Source organism: Schistocerca americana, chromosome 7 (genome assembly GCF_021461395.2).
Source record: "Schistocerca americana isolate TAMUIC-IGC-003095 chromosome 7, iqSchAmer2.1, whole genome shotgun sequence".
NCBI lineage: Eukaryota > Metazoa > Arthropoda > Insecta > Orthoptera > Acrididae > Schistocerca > Schistocerca americana.
In genome coordinates this window covers 290,660,147-290,673,970 of record NC_060125.1, presented here as the reverse complement: position 1 = coordinate 290,673,970, position 13,824 = coordinate 290,660,147, and the positions used below count along the sequence as shown (strand labels likewise).

General features: G+C 42.9%; 1 protein-coding gene across 1 annotated transcript in view; it reads left to right on the top strand.

The window, feature by feature from the left end:
* Positions 1 to 13,824, top strand: part of LOC124622387 (lipase 3-like) — a 64,203-nt gene that overhangs the window by 35,216 nt on the left and 15,163 nt on the right. Inside the window, exons 5-6 of the mRNA XM_047148076.1 lie at positions 3,548 to 3,706; positions 8,399 to 8,483. Of these exons, the coding sequence (XP_047004032.1) occupies positions 3,548 to 3,706; positions 8,399 to 8,483 (244 nt within the window). The remainder of the gene's footprint in view (positions 1 to 3,547; positions 3,707 to 8,398; positions 8,484 to 13,824) is intronic.

Here is a 13,824-nt window from a genome sequence, read left to right as displayed (position 1 = left end):
TCAGTACCGCTTCAACCGCACACGAGCTATGTGCCGGATATCCATCATGTTGGAAGTACATCGCCATTCTGTGATGCAGTGAAACATCTTTCAGTGACATCGGTAGAACATTACGTAGGAAATCAGCATACATTGCACCATATAGATTGCCATCGGTAAAATTTGGGCTAATTATCCTTCCTCCCATAATGCCGCACCACACATTAACCCGCTAAGGTCGCTGATGTTCCACTTGTCGCAGCCATCATTGATTTTCCGTTGCCCAATAGTGCATATTATGCCGGTTTACATTACCGCTGTTGGTGAATGACGCTTCGTCGCTAAATAGAACACGTGCAGAAAATCTGTCATCGTCCCGTAATTTCTCATGTGCCCAGTGACAGAACTGTACACGACGCTCAAAGTCGTCGCCATGCAATTCCTGGTGCATACAAATATGGTACGGGTGCAATCGATGTTGATGTAGCATTCTCAACACCGACGTTTTTGAGATTCCCGATTCTCGAGCAGTTTGTCTGCTAATGATGTGCGGGTGGTTATAATTAAGGTGCAGCTACTTAAACAGAGGTGCAGTGTGGGTTGTAATTACTGTATGACAGCTAAACTTGGTACATATTCTAATGCGTTGACACGAAACCGATTTATGCTGGAAAACAGGTTTAATTTGTGCCATTAGCTGCAAATCAGGTGCTGTAAGTACAAGAAAGACTTATACAAATGTTTTCATGTGCAATGGATTAGGAATGGTACGCTGGCAGAGAAAGTCAGACAGCTAAGGAAGGTATAATTCGCTTGTACTCTTAACCGCTTACTGAAATTGTTCAATATGAGCACCGGAGGCGTCGACCAGGGATTCTACATCCCCAGGTTTGCACCTGGTGGCCAAACTTGTAACTGTTTTGTTTCCAGCGTAAATCGGTTCCACATTAACGCATTGGCATATCAACCAAGCATCGCCGCCGTACGATAATTACAGCCTTCACTGGACCTCCGTTGGTAACTGCACTTTAATTATAATCACCTGGTAAATTCACATTTATCGCCAGTACGAATTTCTCTCCTCTCTAGCCAAGACATCGTGACAATTGCCCATCACGGGTGTGAATACCATCTGGTGGTGCTGCGGAAACATGGCGGGGCAAGGAAAGTATGTATTGGAAGCAAAGACGAATCGGAAATTATTCCAGCGATGTTATTCCAGCTAATGAGGAAATATACGGAAACAAGCGACTTTGAGAAAAGGCAAATTGTTATGGTCCAGTGCCTGGTAAAGAACATCTCGGAAACGGCTAAGCTGGTTCGTGTGATACTGTCGTGAATATCTACACTAAGGTGACGAAGTTCATGGCGTAGCGATGCTTACATATACAGATGGCGGTAATATCGCTCACACAATATATAGAAGGGCAGTGCATTGGTGGAGCTGTCATTTGTACTCACGTGATTCAAGTGGAAAGTTTTCCGACGTGATTCTGGTCTTACGACGGGAATTAACAGACTTTGAACCCGGAATGGTAGTTGGAACTAGACGCAAGTGACATTCCATTTAAGAAATCGTTGAGAAATTCAATGTGCCCGGATCCACAGTGTCAAAAGTGTGCTGAGAATACCAAATTTCAGACAAACTTTCACCATGGACAACACAGTGACCGACGGCCTTCACTTAACTATCGAGAGCAGCGGCGTTCGCTTAGCGCTGTCAGTGCTAACAGGCGAGCAACAGTGCGTGAAATAACCGCAGTAACAATGTGGACGTACTACGAAACGTCTCCGTTAGGACAGTTTGACGTTATTGGGCTATGACAACAGACGGCCAATGCGATACCTTTCCTAATAGCACGACATCGCCTGCAGCGCCTTTCCTGGGCTTGTGACGATATCGATTTCACCCTAGACGATTGGAAAACCGTGGTCTGGTCAGATGAGTCCCGGCCTTAGTTGGTAAAATCAGATATTGGGGTTCAAGTGTGGCGCTGACACCACGAATCTATGGATCCAAATTGTCAACAAGGCAACGTGCAAGCTGGTGGCTGCTCCATAATTGTGTGGGCTGTGTTTACATGGAGTGGACTGGGTCCTCTGGTCCAACTGAAGCGATCATTGACTGGAAATGGTAATATTCGGCTACTTGGAGACCATTTGCAGCCATTCAGTTCTTCGTGATCCCAAACGACGATGAAATTTTTATTGATGACAATATGCCGTATCACAGGGCCACAAGTGTTCGTGATTGTTTGAAGAACATCCTGGACAACTCAAGTGAATGATTTGGCCTCCCAGATCGCCCGACGTGAATCCCATCGAATATCTATGGGACATAATCGAGAGGTCAGTTTATGCACAAAATCTTGTACCGGCCACACTTTCGCGGTTAAGTACGGCCATAGACGCAGCATGGTCCAATATTTCTTCAGCAGACTTCCAAGGACTTGTTGAGTTCATGCCACGTAGCGCTGCTTCACTGAGCGGTTGTACTGAGAGGTATCCCATGATTTTTGTCAGCTCGGTGTATGTAAAATGGTAGAATGACGATTAAACCACGACTGCACGACAAGGAGTTGGACATCCACGCCTCAGCACAGAACGTCGAGGTCGGTAGCTTTCCCACTCTATAACTGTGCATAGTGGGCGAGCTGTGGCAAACACGCTGGTACAGGCACAAGGTGTCTAGTGTACACCGCTCAGTACATACTGTTGAACGTGAGGCGCAACTGTAGACGACCCATACGTGTTCACTTGTTGGCCCAACATCTTCAATTACAATCGTAAGGATAATCGAGATTGGAGCGTGGATTAATGGAAAAATGTCCAGATGTACCGTAAAATAGGCGTACGGCTCTTCAAACATGCGCCACGCTGTGGAAGCACGGTAATGAAGCAGTAGTATGTCATGGGGGACATCAGGTGTGCTTCCATGGGTTCTGTGATAGTAATCGAAAGCACCATGACAGTTGTGGACTAGAGGAACGTTGTTGCAGAATACTAGTATCCTTCCGTGGTGGATGTCTTTTCCGACGGAAATCGGTGTTATCCATACGAGAACGAAACAGTACAGGGAGTCGTTGGCATCTTCCGCCATGCACTGTGCAGTCACATAAGCTTCTTATAGGTAGATATGCAGATAGTTTTTCCGTAAAACTAACGATTGACTGTTGTTTTTCAGTTCAAAAAAGTACCTTAGAGTTCATATTTACATTGTTTATCTATAAATCAGTGCTGAAATTATTATGCTCAATTTCTATTACCTGTTTAATGAGGGCTGTGAACCTGAAATCCTGGAAGAAGCTCCCATGACTCTTAATAAACATGAGGTGAAATAAGACGAAGATAAGTACACCTTGATATTCGGACAGTACTTCTGTAAAGGCATAGATATCTGGCAAGAATGTGTGTGAAAGATTTGTGCATCATAATGACATCGAACCTTCCCACTCTCTAGGCCTCGGTTCTCTGTTGTTCGACGTTACTGCTGTCAAGAGTACTCGCAGAAGCGAAGTGTTAAATCCATGAGATTATGACTAAAAGTGTAACCCGTGTTTTTTTGCAGGTGCTTCTTCAGATGATAGGAATGAATGAGTTCAACCCGAACAGTGAGTTCATGCAGCTCGTAGGGGAACTCATGTGCAGTGACGAAGCTTTCACACAGGATATATGCGCCAATATCATGTTCATGATTGGTGGCTTCAACGAAGCAGAACTGAACAAGGTAAGCATACAAGTTTTCAATAGCGTTAAATTTCTTGACAAGGTAAAAAACTCGAGATACGCGCCGTTCAAAGGACATTAAGTAGATATCATTAACAAGTGAACGGTGACCTTTCTTGTTGTTAGATACTGAGGCTGTATCAATAACAAGAAAAATATAGTTTGTAAACTACCCCTCCCCCCATATACTTCTGTGAATAAGTAAAGCGTTTACTTAAATTTCCGGCAAATGTATGAATAAAGATATCAGATATGCTGACAGCTATTAACTGAACTGTGTATCTAAATTGACATGTGCACTGAATCCTATGTACACTGCCAGCCACATTAATGTGACCATCTCCTACATTCGACTTCATTGTGCACTAACCAGTCACAGGCGGCAGGTGACACCACCAGCAGTGAAGGGCACATGAAACGTGTTGGTGGAACGCTCACAACAACGCAGTAGTCGTGTTGCGTGACTGGAGCGATGTACCTGACGTCCAAAAGGGCATGATCATTGCCTTTGGGGCCAGAGGTGGAAGCAGTTTCGAAATGGCTAAGTTTCTAAGTTGTTCGCATGCCGTTGTTGTTAAACTATACCGCGCACTAATGCAGCAGCCGTAACTAGATAAAATTATTTGTTAAACGAACTGATATTATTAATCATTCATGAAATTTTTATGTTGAACTGCACACTAGCAGAAAAGGAAATAATAACAACATGAAGTCATAAAATTAAAGTCTTATTCACAGATTATTTTAGTTGTATGCTACGTATGATCAAATCATGGAATTGTACACATATGCTAGAGTACAGTGGACAAAAATTCCGTTATGTAATGCACAGGGTTTCGCACCTGTTGTCATTAAAGAAAAATGTTCTTGGCTGGTAGGCCACGTAACGCTGCTGTTCATATTTCTTCTTCACGGTTGATGTTTCAATTCCGCTGCTGGGATATTCTTCGGAATATTCTGGTGTTCGTGCTTAGCTGGCTGTTTTGCATTTCATTCCATTTTATTGTCTGTACGGAGAGGTGGAGATGTAAACTAGTGGTTAATCCTTAAATAAATGACAATGAATCCCGTTAGTGAGAATATGAGGTACAAACTACGAAAGGATGTCTCTCAGCAGACGAAAATTGATGGCAACTAACATACTGCTCGCATGTAGCCAGGTGGATCTGGAAGATCACAACTGAAGGATCGAAACGTAGTTTTTGGGGAACATGACGTGATTTTTTATATATTTTTATCTTCAAAAATTTCATGGCCTCGTACAAACAGTACTAATGACCATCCAGCAGTGAAATTGTGAACAGATGTTCATAAAGTGGTCAGTAATACATTACACTTCTCCGGGCTGTGATACAACTAAATGGTTCAAATGGCTCTGAGCACTATGGGACTGAACTGCTGAGGTCATTAGTCCCCTAGAACTTAGAACTAGTTAAACCTAACTAACCTAAGGACATCACAAACATCCATGCCCGAGGCAGGATTCGAACCTGCGACCGTAGCGGTCTTGCGGTTCCAGGCTGCAGCGCCTTTAACCGCACGGCCACTTCGGCCGGCTGTGTGATACAACTCTTTGCTTTTAATTCTGAGGTTTCATGAGTCGGTAACGTTTTCGTCTTCTTTTTTTGTGAGTAAGTATACTGTATTATCGATTAGGTGCTCATATGAACCACCGTTCATTTTCAGTTGTTTTGAAATAAATCTAAAGAGTGAGAGGCAGACCATATTTGTCTTCTCCTGGGAACTGAAAGCGGACGCAAAGAGTAACGTTCTCACGTTTTTGTAACAGATTTGCTAAGATAAACTCTGAGTACCAAAATACGTTGGTGTGGATTACATTATTGTTTAATTTATTTCGTCATTTTATATTTATCTTTGAGAAGGATAAAGAAATACAATATCCCACAAACTAAGGAACAGATTTCTTCCACCATAAGTAGAGGAAGTTGTATGCGAGGTCAAATGTCAGTCAAATAGTCTGTGCACTGGCTAAAACTGCGAATTAATAAAATAGACAAAAAAGTAAAATAAAATATAAATGAATAATATAATAACAAGGTTCTATTCTAACTCCGGCCGTCCATCAGCAGACATAAAATATCGTATATAACACAGGTATAGCCATCTGTTTTTCGTTGCCAGCCACTCTGTGATATCATACGGGACGATGACTCCATTGCTTTATTTGTATTGTGTTGACAGTGCGGTGACTCGTCGCTTTTTTAACCAAAGAAGAAATAGGAAGTAACAGACTTATCCCACGAATAGCGACTGATATTTTAGAGACTTTTTTGCTTTACATAAAGAAGTAAAAACTTCCCTGAAAAGTTTGATTCATATCACTGAATAGTAATACATTTTAGCAAGTTCTGCAGAACACTGAAGACGTGTGACACATCAGGAAGTAACCAGCGTCGTCATCTTCGATAACATCTTGCTGTCGCTTCGTCAGATGTATTTGGTCCTTCGAGTCCTTCAGTGTTTCATCCACTGTATTTTTCTTTTTTCTTAATGATACGGTAGTTTTCGGTGACGATGATGCACCGACCGAAGTCAACGACGACCTCTCAGAATAATCTCCCTTGTTTTGCGACATATATAGAGTGTTGGCATGCCGCCATTGTTAAACTATACCGATCATGGCAAAATGGTGCTATCAGAAACTGGTGCCGAGGAAACTGTGGTGTACCACGGGTCACAGATGATAAAGGTAAACGATGGTTGCTGAGATGTGTACGGGCGAATAGATCTGCAGTTGTTGAATAACCGATCGCCCAGATGAACCAAGGGTCAACCAACAGTGAACATTGCTGTGTACGGATATCTGCGGCAGGCGCCTGGTTCGTGCGCTCGTCCTGACTGCCGTTCGTCAACGACGAAGGGTGGAATTTGCACGTCAGTACCGCAACTTGGAGGTCAGATGGGTGGCGACATGTGGTCTTTATAGGTGAATCACGTTTTACTCTCCATCGGACAAAGAAAACGCCCTACAACAATCGTCCGAGCGGTTCAGGCCGGAGTAGGGAGCGTTATGGTCTGGGGAATGTTTTCAGCCATTCCCTGGGTGATCTCATCACTCTGGAAGGCCCAATGGATCAACATAAGTACGCACCTATCCTTGGGAACCGTGTTCACCACTGCATGAAGTTTGGTTTTCCTCAGAATAATAGCAACTACTGGAGGACAATGCCACATGTCACACAGCTCACGGCGTACCTGTCTGGTTCGAAGAACACATTGCCACCAAAATCCCTGGACTTAAATCCAACTTAGAATCAGCATGCGTCTATTCGTTTCCATAACTGTGGTCATATATTTTGAGTGGATATGACCGCGTTTAGGTTTTTAGCTGCCACGCTAAATATACGTAAAAGCTTATAAAGGTAATCTTCACTATTTGCCAGCAGGACTGCATCGTTAGCATACCAAATGATTTCTATTTCTTCATCCCCAGTTCCGTAACCACTACCAACCAATACCTTCTTTATCACCTAATCCATCACTGTACTGTAAAACAGTGTTCATTCAGAGTCACTTTGTCTGATACCAGTATTAACAGCTATGCAGCTAGTTATGCTGGAAGTTGAAAGCAGGAAGCATGAGCCAATCCCAGTTCATTATTTTGGAGCGCAGTCATTCCATTATGTCAGGTAAACAGAGCTACTTTCCATTAGTCTAATTGGAAACATTCACCCCACTATCGCTTACAAGTAGAAAACGGTTTTGATGCAGTTTACCTACGAGGAACGTCAAATAAGTAATGAAATACAATACGTGTGTTTTTGGATGAGGTCCGCCTTTAGCAAAACACAATTTTGTTTTTATCTCAAACATGTTTCACTGCGGTTTCTGCATCATCAGTGCAATCGCAGTGAAACATGTTTGGGGTGAAAAAGCAAAATGTGTTTTGCTAAAGGCGGATCCCACCCAAAAACATATTTATTGGTGAAGCAAAAACGGACAAAAGAGCTTCATCCCCAAAATGTTTAATGAAACACATTTTTTTTCCTCGGCCAATTTCGATTGAAGGATACGGAATTTGTCGTGGGACTTCTGGAAATTCACGCTTCAACTCCTAAAGTTTCATGAATTTCCGATACGTGGCTGTGCTGTATGTAGCCTTCAAAATGACATCTGTGACAGAGGTGTGTTACAAGCAGATAGCTGCCATTGAGTTTCTATTGGTGGAAAACCAGAGCATCGCAGATATTCAGAGGCCATTGCAGAAAATCTACGTCGATCCGGCGGTGAACAAAAGCACGGTGTGTCGTCGGGCGAGGTGTCTCTCATCATCGCCACGAGGTCGCTCAAACCTGTCCGATCTCCTGCTTGTCCATTGACCGCACACAGCTGTGATTCCCGTAATATTGGAACAGGCGGGCACACTCAATCAAACAGCTCGCTGCACAACTGGACGTCTCCGCTGGTAGTCCTCACACACTCGTCCACGAGTTGGGGTACTAAAAGGTGTGTGCACGGTGGGTTCCTCGCCGCCTAACAAGAAACGACTTCAGCGTGTTCGTCGCCACAAGAACGCAGAGGAACTTTTCCTTCTCCGTGACAATACAAGGCAATAGTAATGTTATTTAATTTGTCTCTGATAATTGTCCAACTCCCTCAGGGCAAAGTTCAGTGTTGCAACTCAAGGTGTTCGCCTGCATTTTATCTGATATGTGTCCGTATTTTTTTACAGACGATGCTGCCCGTGATTCTCGCCCACTCTCCAGCAGGCGCCGGTAGCAGGCAGTTCATCCACTACGGACAGGAGATCAAGAGCGGTGAGTGAACTGCTAGTTTACGTATGTTAAAGAGATTCGTCAGGCAACAGACAGCTCCACTCGAACTGTCAACACAACTGGCACTGCTAAGTGTATCCTAAGACTAGCACGTCACTGGCAATAGATTGCACACAAAGCTGGTGACTACTTTGAAGGATATGTGTCTAGTCCTTTATTTTTAGATCACTACAGGTTTCGTGGCATTAAACGACACATCTTCAACTGAACATAAATCCAGAAGAAATAACAGTCCTGAGACATACACTGATATGATAAATTTTATAAAATTATTTCAAGATTTTTCTTTAAATTTAAGAATCTATCAACAAATTTTACAAGAGATTATTGAAATATTTGTACTAATATACGTAAATCATTAGAGCTACAAAGCTCCGAACCTCGTACCCAGCATTCGTTGTCCGTCACAACAGAACACCGCCAAAAGGTGGTATATCGTACAATACAACAGCCAGATTCCAATATGGTGGATGGCTTCTAAAGAAATTGTACCATAGTGATCCACTGATAAGGTGACAGTAAATTAAAAACTATTAAGATCTAATTTGCGGATATTTCAAGTAATTAATATCAATTAAAACACCGACTTTCTATGAAACACATTACCTGTACTGAGATCGACTTGGTTATCGATTGTGATTTAGTTGCTTCAGAACGCTTTTTAAAGAAAGTGCCAGAAAGCAAGCTGAGCAGTGCTTTCACAGGGTTAGTTCCTAGGAGTTATCCACCACAAACTTCTTCTGACACTGCGCATCGGAGGTGGTTGTGACTTAGTAACTCTTGGAATAACTTATAAAAGAGGAACGAAATGTGAAAAGTTGAATATCACGAACAAATCTGACAAAGTAAATGTTTGGAAAACAATAGATATGCGAAGAGACGGGCAATATCAGGCAATTTTATGTAGTAGCGAAAGTGTCTGTCATGTTAGATCAGAACCAACTTTCATCAAGCGAGAATTTAGGCTATAGTTAACAAAAAACTTCCCTTCCGAACCACTCGACTAAGTGTATATCAGTGCTTGCAGTTGATCGTTGATTCACAGAAAGAGCGAACAATTCAGTAGAAATGCACCACAGAGTTGAGAAAGATTCTAATCTTAGCAGTAATGGAAAACACGTAGGCAGTTAAAAGTGATACATTTGTGCATGTGATAAGGGCAAAACTGGAAAGTAAGTTACTTTATGTCGCATTGCTGATAAATCTCACCGCAAAATAATAACACTGGAACTTTCAATCTGACGGTAGCGAATCAAAAATTTATCCTCCCTATAAAATTGCTGTGTAACAAACAGTTTACTATGGAAGTCAACAAGTACAAAGCATTATGAAATTAAGTGATTTATTAAAAAACCGGTTACAAAATGAGGAAGAATAAATGAGCTACGCGGTTCCAAACATTCCGAACGGATTGTCGGTAGGAGTTTGAAGGTCTGACCATCGTCACAGTAAGACACAACTCTGAACGACTAAATTTTATCACAAATTTATCATATCAGGAACGAAACCGAAGAATAAAATACGCATTGCTTGTCGTTGAAGCTTAGGTCGAAGATCAGTTTTCGTGTCACGTACGAGGCCTCTGGATCGTTTTCGTTGTTCTAATAACGCGCAAAAGATCGATTTTATTACGAGAAGATCCGAAGTCAGGAACATACCGGTAATACCAAAGAGCTGTAACACAAGAACTTACATAAGGCCCTGTGCGATTAGGTTTATTCTTTCCTAGGTACTTTAACACTGATTAACCGCGAATAGAAATTTTGGATAAGATTATCACAGGTGAGAGTCTAGTGGCTTAGGGTCAGGTCCTGAAACGGAGAACCAAAGTTCAAAGGTTTAAATAAAGCCATTATATACAAGTAGATTTGATGTGCAACAGGAGGATTATAAGAAGATGTAAGGTGTAGTTTCGTGAAACACTACTGTCATAAGTTACGGTATCTTTTCATGTCAACTTTGTTCTGCCAGTTTTCTGATGTCTTCGTCATTTTCCCCATTTTCTGAAAAGAAATGTATTACCACAAGCAAATATAAAAAATATATGATGGTACTTAAAGCTGCTTAATTGAACAGGTTACTTCAATTTTAACCGAATTCTTGTACTTATAATCATAAAATCAATATACGACTCAAATTATTACCTAATTTTTAAGACTGAAGTCTGCTAAGCAACTTCATTTACCCACAGCAGCGAAGTGATAATTTGCACTGGTGCAGTCCATATATAAATGCATCATTTCGCAATAATTATGTACTGATAAAATTATTTCGAGCTCCCAGCCGCATACAGCTTTCGGCCAAATACTCCTCGGCCAGTCCGCAGCTCGTGGTTGTGCGGTAGCGTTCTCGCTTCCCACGCCCGGGTTCCCGGGTTCGATTCCCGGCGGGGTAAGGGATTTTCTCTGCCTCGTGATGACTGGGTGTTGCGTGATGTCCTTAGGTTAGTTAGGTTTAAGTAGTTCTAAGTTCTAGGGGACTGATGACCATAGATGTTAAGTTCCATAGTGCTCAGAGCCAACTCCTCGGCCAGCGTTATGCTTTGATTGTTTTTTGGTTCCTGCTACCGTCCTTATACAGTCACGCCGTCTTCTGTGACGTTACTGGTTGCCACTCCAACTCCATACATTTTCGTTGCACGCCCTCGGCATACGCGTCAACCTCCCGACGGCCGAGTCCCAAGCCATGCTTAGTTGTAGGTTGGTGTCTTTATAAAGGTGATAACAGCTTCAACAAAGACGGCAGCCTACAGGTAAGCACGCCTCGCGGGACTCGGCCATCGATAGGTTGAAGTGGGCGTTGGACGGGGAACCAGTGACGTTACAGAAGGCAGGGCTACTTTATAAGAACGATAGAGGCAACCGAAAAACAGTCACCACTTGTCAATGATTGATGAATACTCAGCCGAAAGCTCGTGGATTTTAAACCACTTGACGCAGATGGAATGTCGAGAGAATCTTATCAACATAGTCCATGCTCTACGCCTACAGAGTTCGGAGGACAGAGTACACACATACCAAACTATTCTAAAAGACATCCTTTCTGTAATTCTCTTCGACCTTTGACCCACTACGTTTGTATAGGTACTAAGCGAAGTTAGTGTTCCCTCATCTCAGCGAAAATTACACAATGGTCTGTATATATTACACAGCTCGCTGATTTCGTTCAATGGCCATTGTCAAGTGGTCGTTGGTTGCAGGGAATTTTGTGCCAAAAACGGCGTTTTTAGTGTTCCGTCCTTCAATAGGTAAAAACGAACACTTATACGATCACTTCGTTATCCATCTGTTTGTCTGTGTGTTAAGAACACTAGTTGTCAGGGACGAGTAGACGTATCAAGTTGAAGTTTATTTCACATAGTAAGGTTCATGGTCCGTTGGCGGTGAAAAACATTTAAGTTCCTACGGCAAACAAATCGAAACATTTTTTTAATGTCACATATTTTAGAACTTTCAAACTCACTCATCAAAACCTTTATGATACTTCCCAGTGATCAAGACTTATGAAATTTCACAAGAAGCAAGGGTTTGCAGTACACGTAAAAGAAAAAAATTCGAAAATGGCTAGTTTGTCATTATATTAGACGAACAATATTTTTTATCGTGTTATCCTTCTGTCTGTCCATGTGTTAAGACCTATTCTCTCAGGAAAAGGTAGACCTATCAAGTTCAAACTTATGTCACATATTATACACTACTATCCACTAAAATTGCTACACCAAGAAGAAATGCAGATGATAAACGGGTATTCATTGGACAAATATATTCTACTAGAACTGACATGTGATTACATTTTCACGCAATTTGGGTGCATAGATCCTGAGAAATCAGTACCCAGAACAAACATTTCTGGGCGTAATAACGGCCTTGATACGCCTGGGCATTGAGTCAAACAGAGCTTGGATGGAGTGTACAGGTACAGCTGCCCATGCTGCTTCAACACGATACCACAGTTCATCAAGAGCAGTGACTGGCGTATTGTGACGAGCCAGTTGCTCGGCCACCATTGACCAAGAGCAGTGACTGCCGTATTGTGACGAGCCAGTTGCTCGGCCACCATTGACCAGACGTTTTCAGTTGGTGAGAGATCTGGAGAATGTGCTCGCCAGGGCAGCAGTCGAACATATTCTGTATCCAGAAAGCCCCGTAAAGGGCCTGCAACATGCGGTCGTGCATTATCCTGCTGAAATGTGGGGTTTCGCAGGGATCGAATGAAGGGTAGAGCCACGTCCATTGTTCAAAGTGCCGTCATTGCGGACAAGAGGTGTAACCAATGGCACCCCATACCAACACGCCGGGTGATACGCAAGTATGGCGATGACGAATACACGCTTCCAATGTGCGTGCCCCGCGATGTCGCCAAACACGGATGCCACCATCATGATGCTGTAAACAAAACCTGGATTCATCCGAAAAAGTGACGTTTTGCCATTCGTGCACCCAAGTTCGTCGTTGAGTACACCATCGCAGGCGCTCCTGTCTGTGGCGCAGCGTCAAGTGTAACCGCATCCATGGTCTTCGAGCTGATAGTCCATGCTCCTGCAAACGTCGTCGTACTGTTCGTGCAGACGGTTGTTGTCTTGCAAACGTCTCCATCTGTTGATCCAGGGATCGAGACGTGGCTGCACGATCCGTTACAGCCATGTGGATAAGATGCCTGTCATCTCGACTGCCAGTGATACGAGGCCGTTGGGATCCAGCACGGCGCTACGTATTACCCACCTGAACCCACCGATTCCATATTCTGCTAATAGTCATTGGCTCTCTACCAATGCGGGCAGCAATGTCGCGATACGATAAACCGCAATCGCTATAGGCTACAATCCGACCTTTATCAAAGTCGGAAACGTGATGTTACGCATTTCTCCTCCTTACACGAGGCATCACAACAACATTTCACTAGGCAACGCGGGTCAACTGCTGTTTGTGTATGAGAAATCTGTTGGAAACTTTCCTCATGTCAGCACGTTGTAGGTGTCTCCACCGGCGCCAACCTTGTGTGAATGCTCTAAAAAGCTAACCGTTTGCATATCACAGCATCTTCTTCCTGTCGGTTAAATTTCTGTAACACGTCATCTTCGTGGTGTAGCAATTTTAATGGCCAGTAGTGTAGTCACCAGTCCCTTCGCGGCGTAAAAAATTTAAGCACCTGCGTCAATGCCTGTAAAAGGTACGGCCATTTATGTCATATACTTTGATATCTTGTCAGTACCGATATCATAAACAAGCAAGCGATTTTATGTATATTTGATTTGTAGTTGGTATCTCTCTCTCTCTCTCTCTCTCTCTCTCTCTCTCTCTTTCTCTCTCTCCTTCCCTCTGTC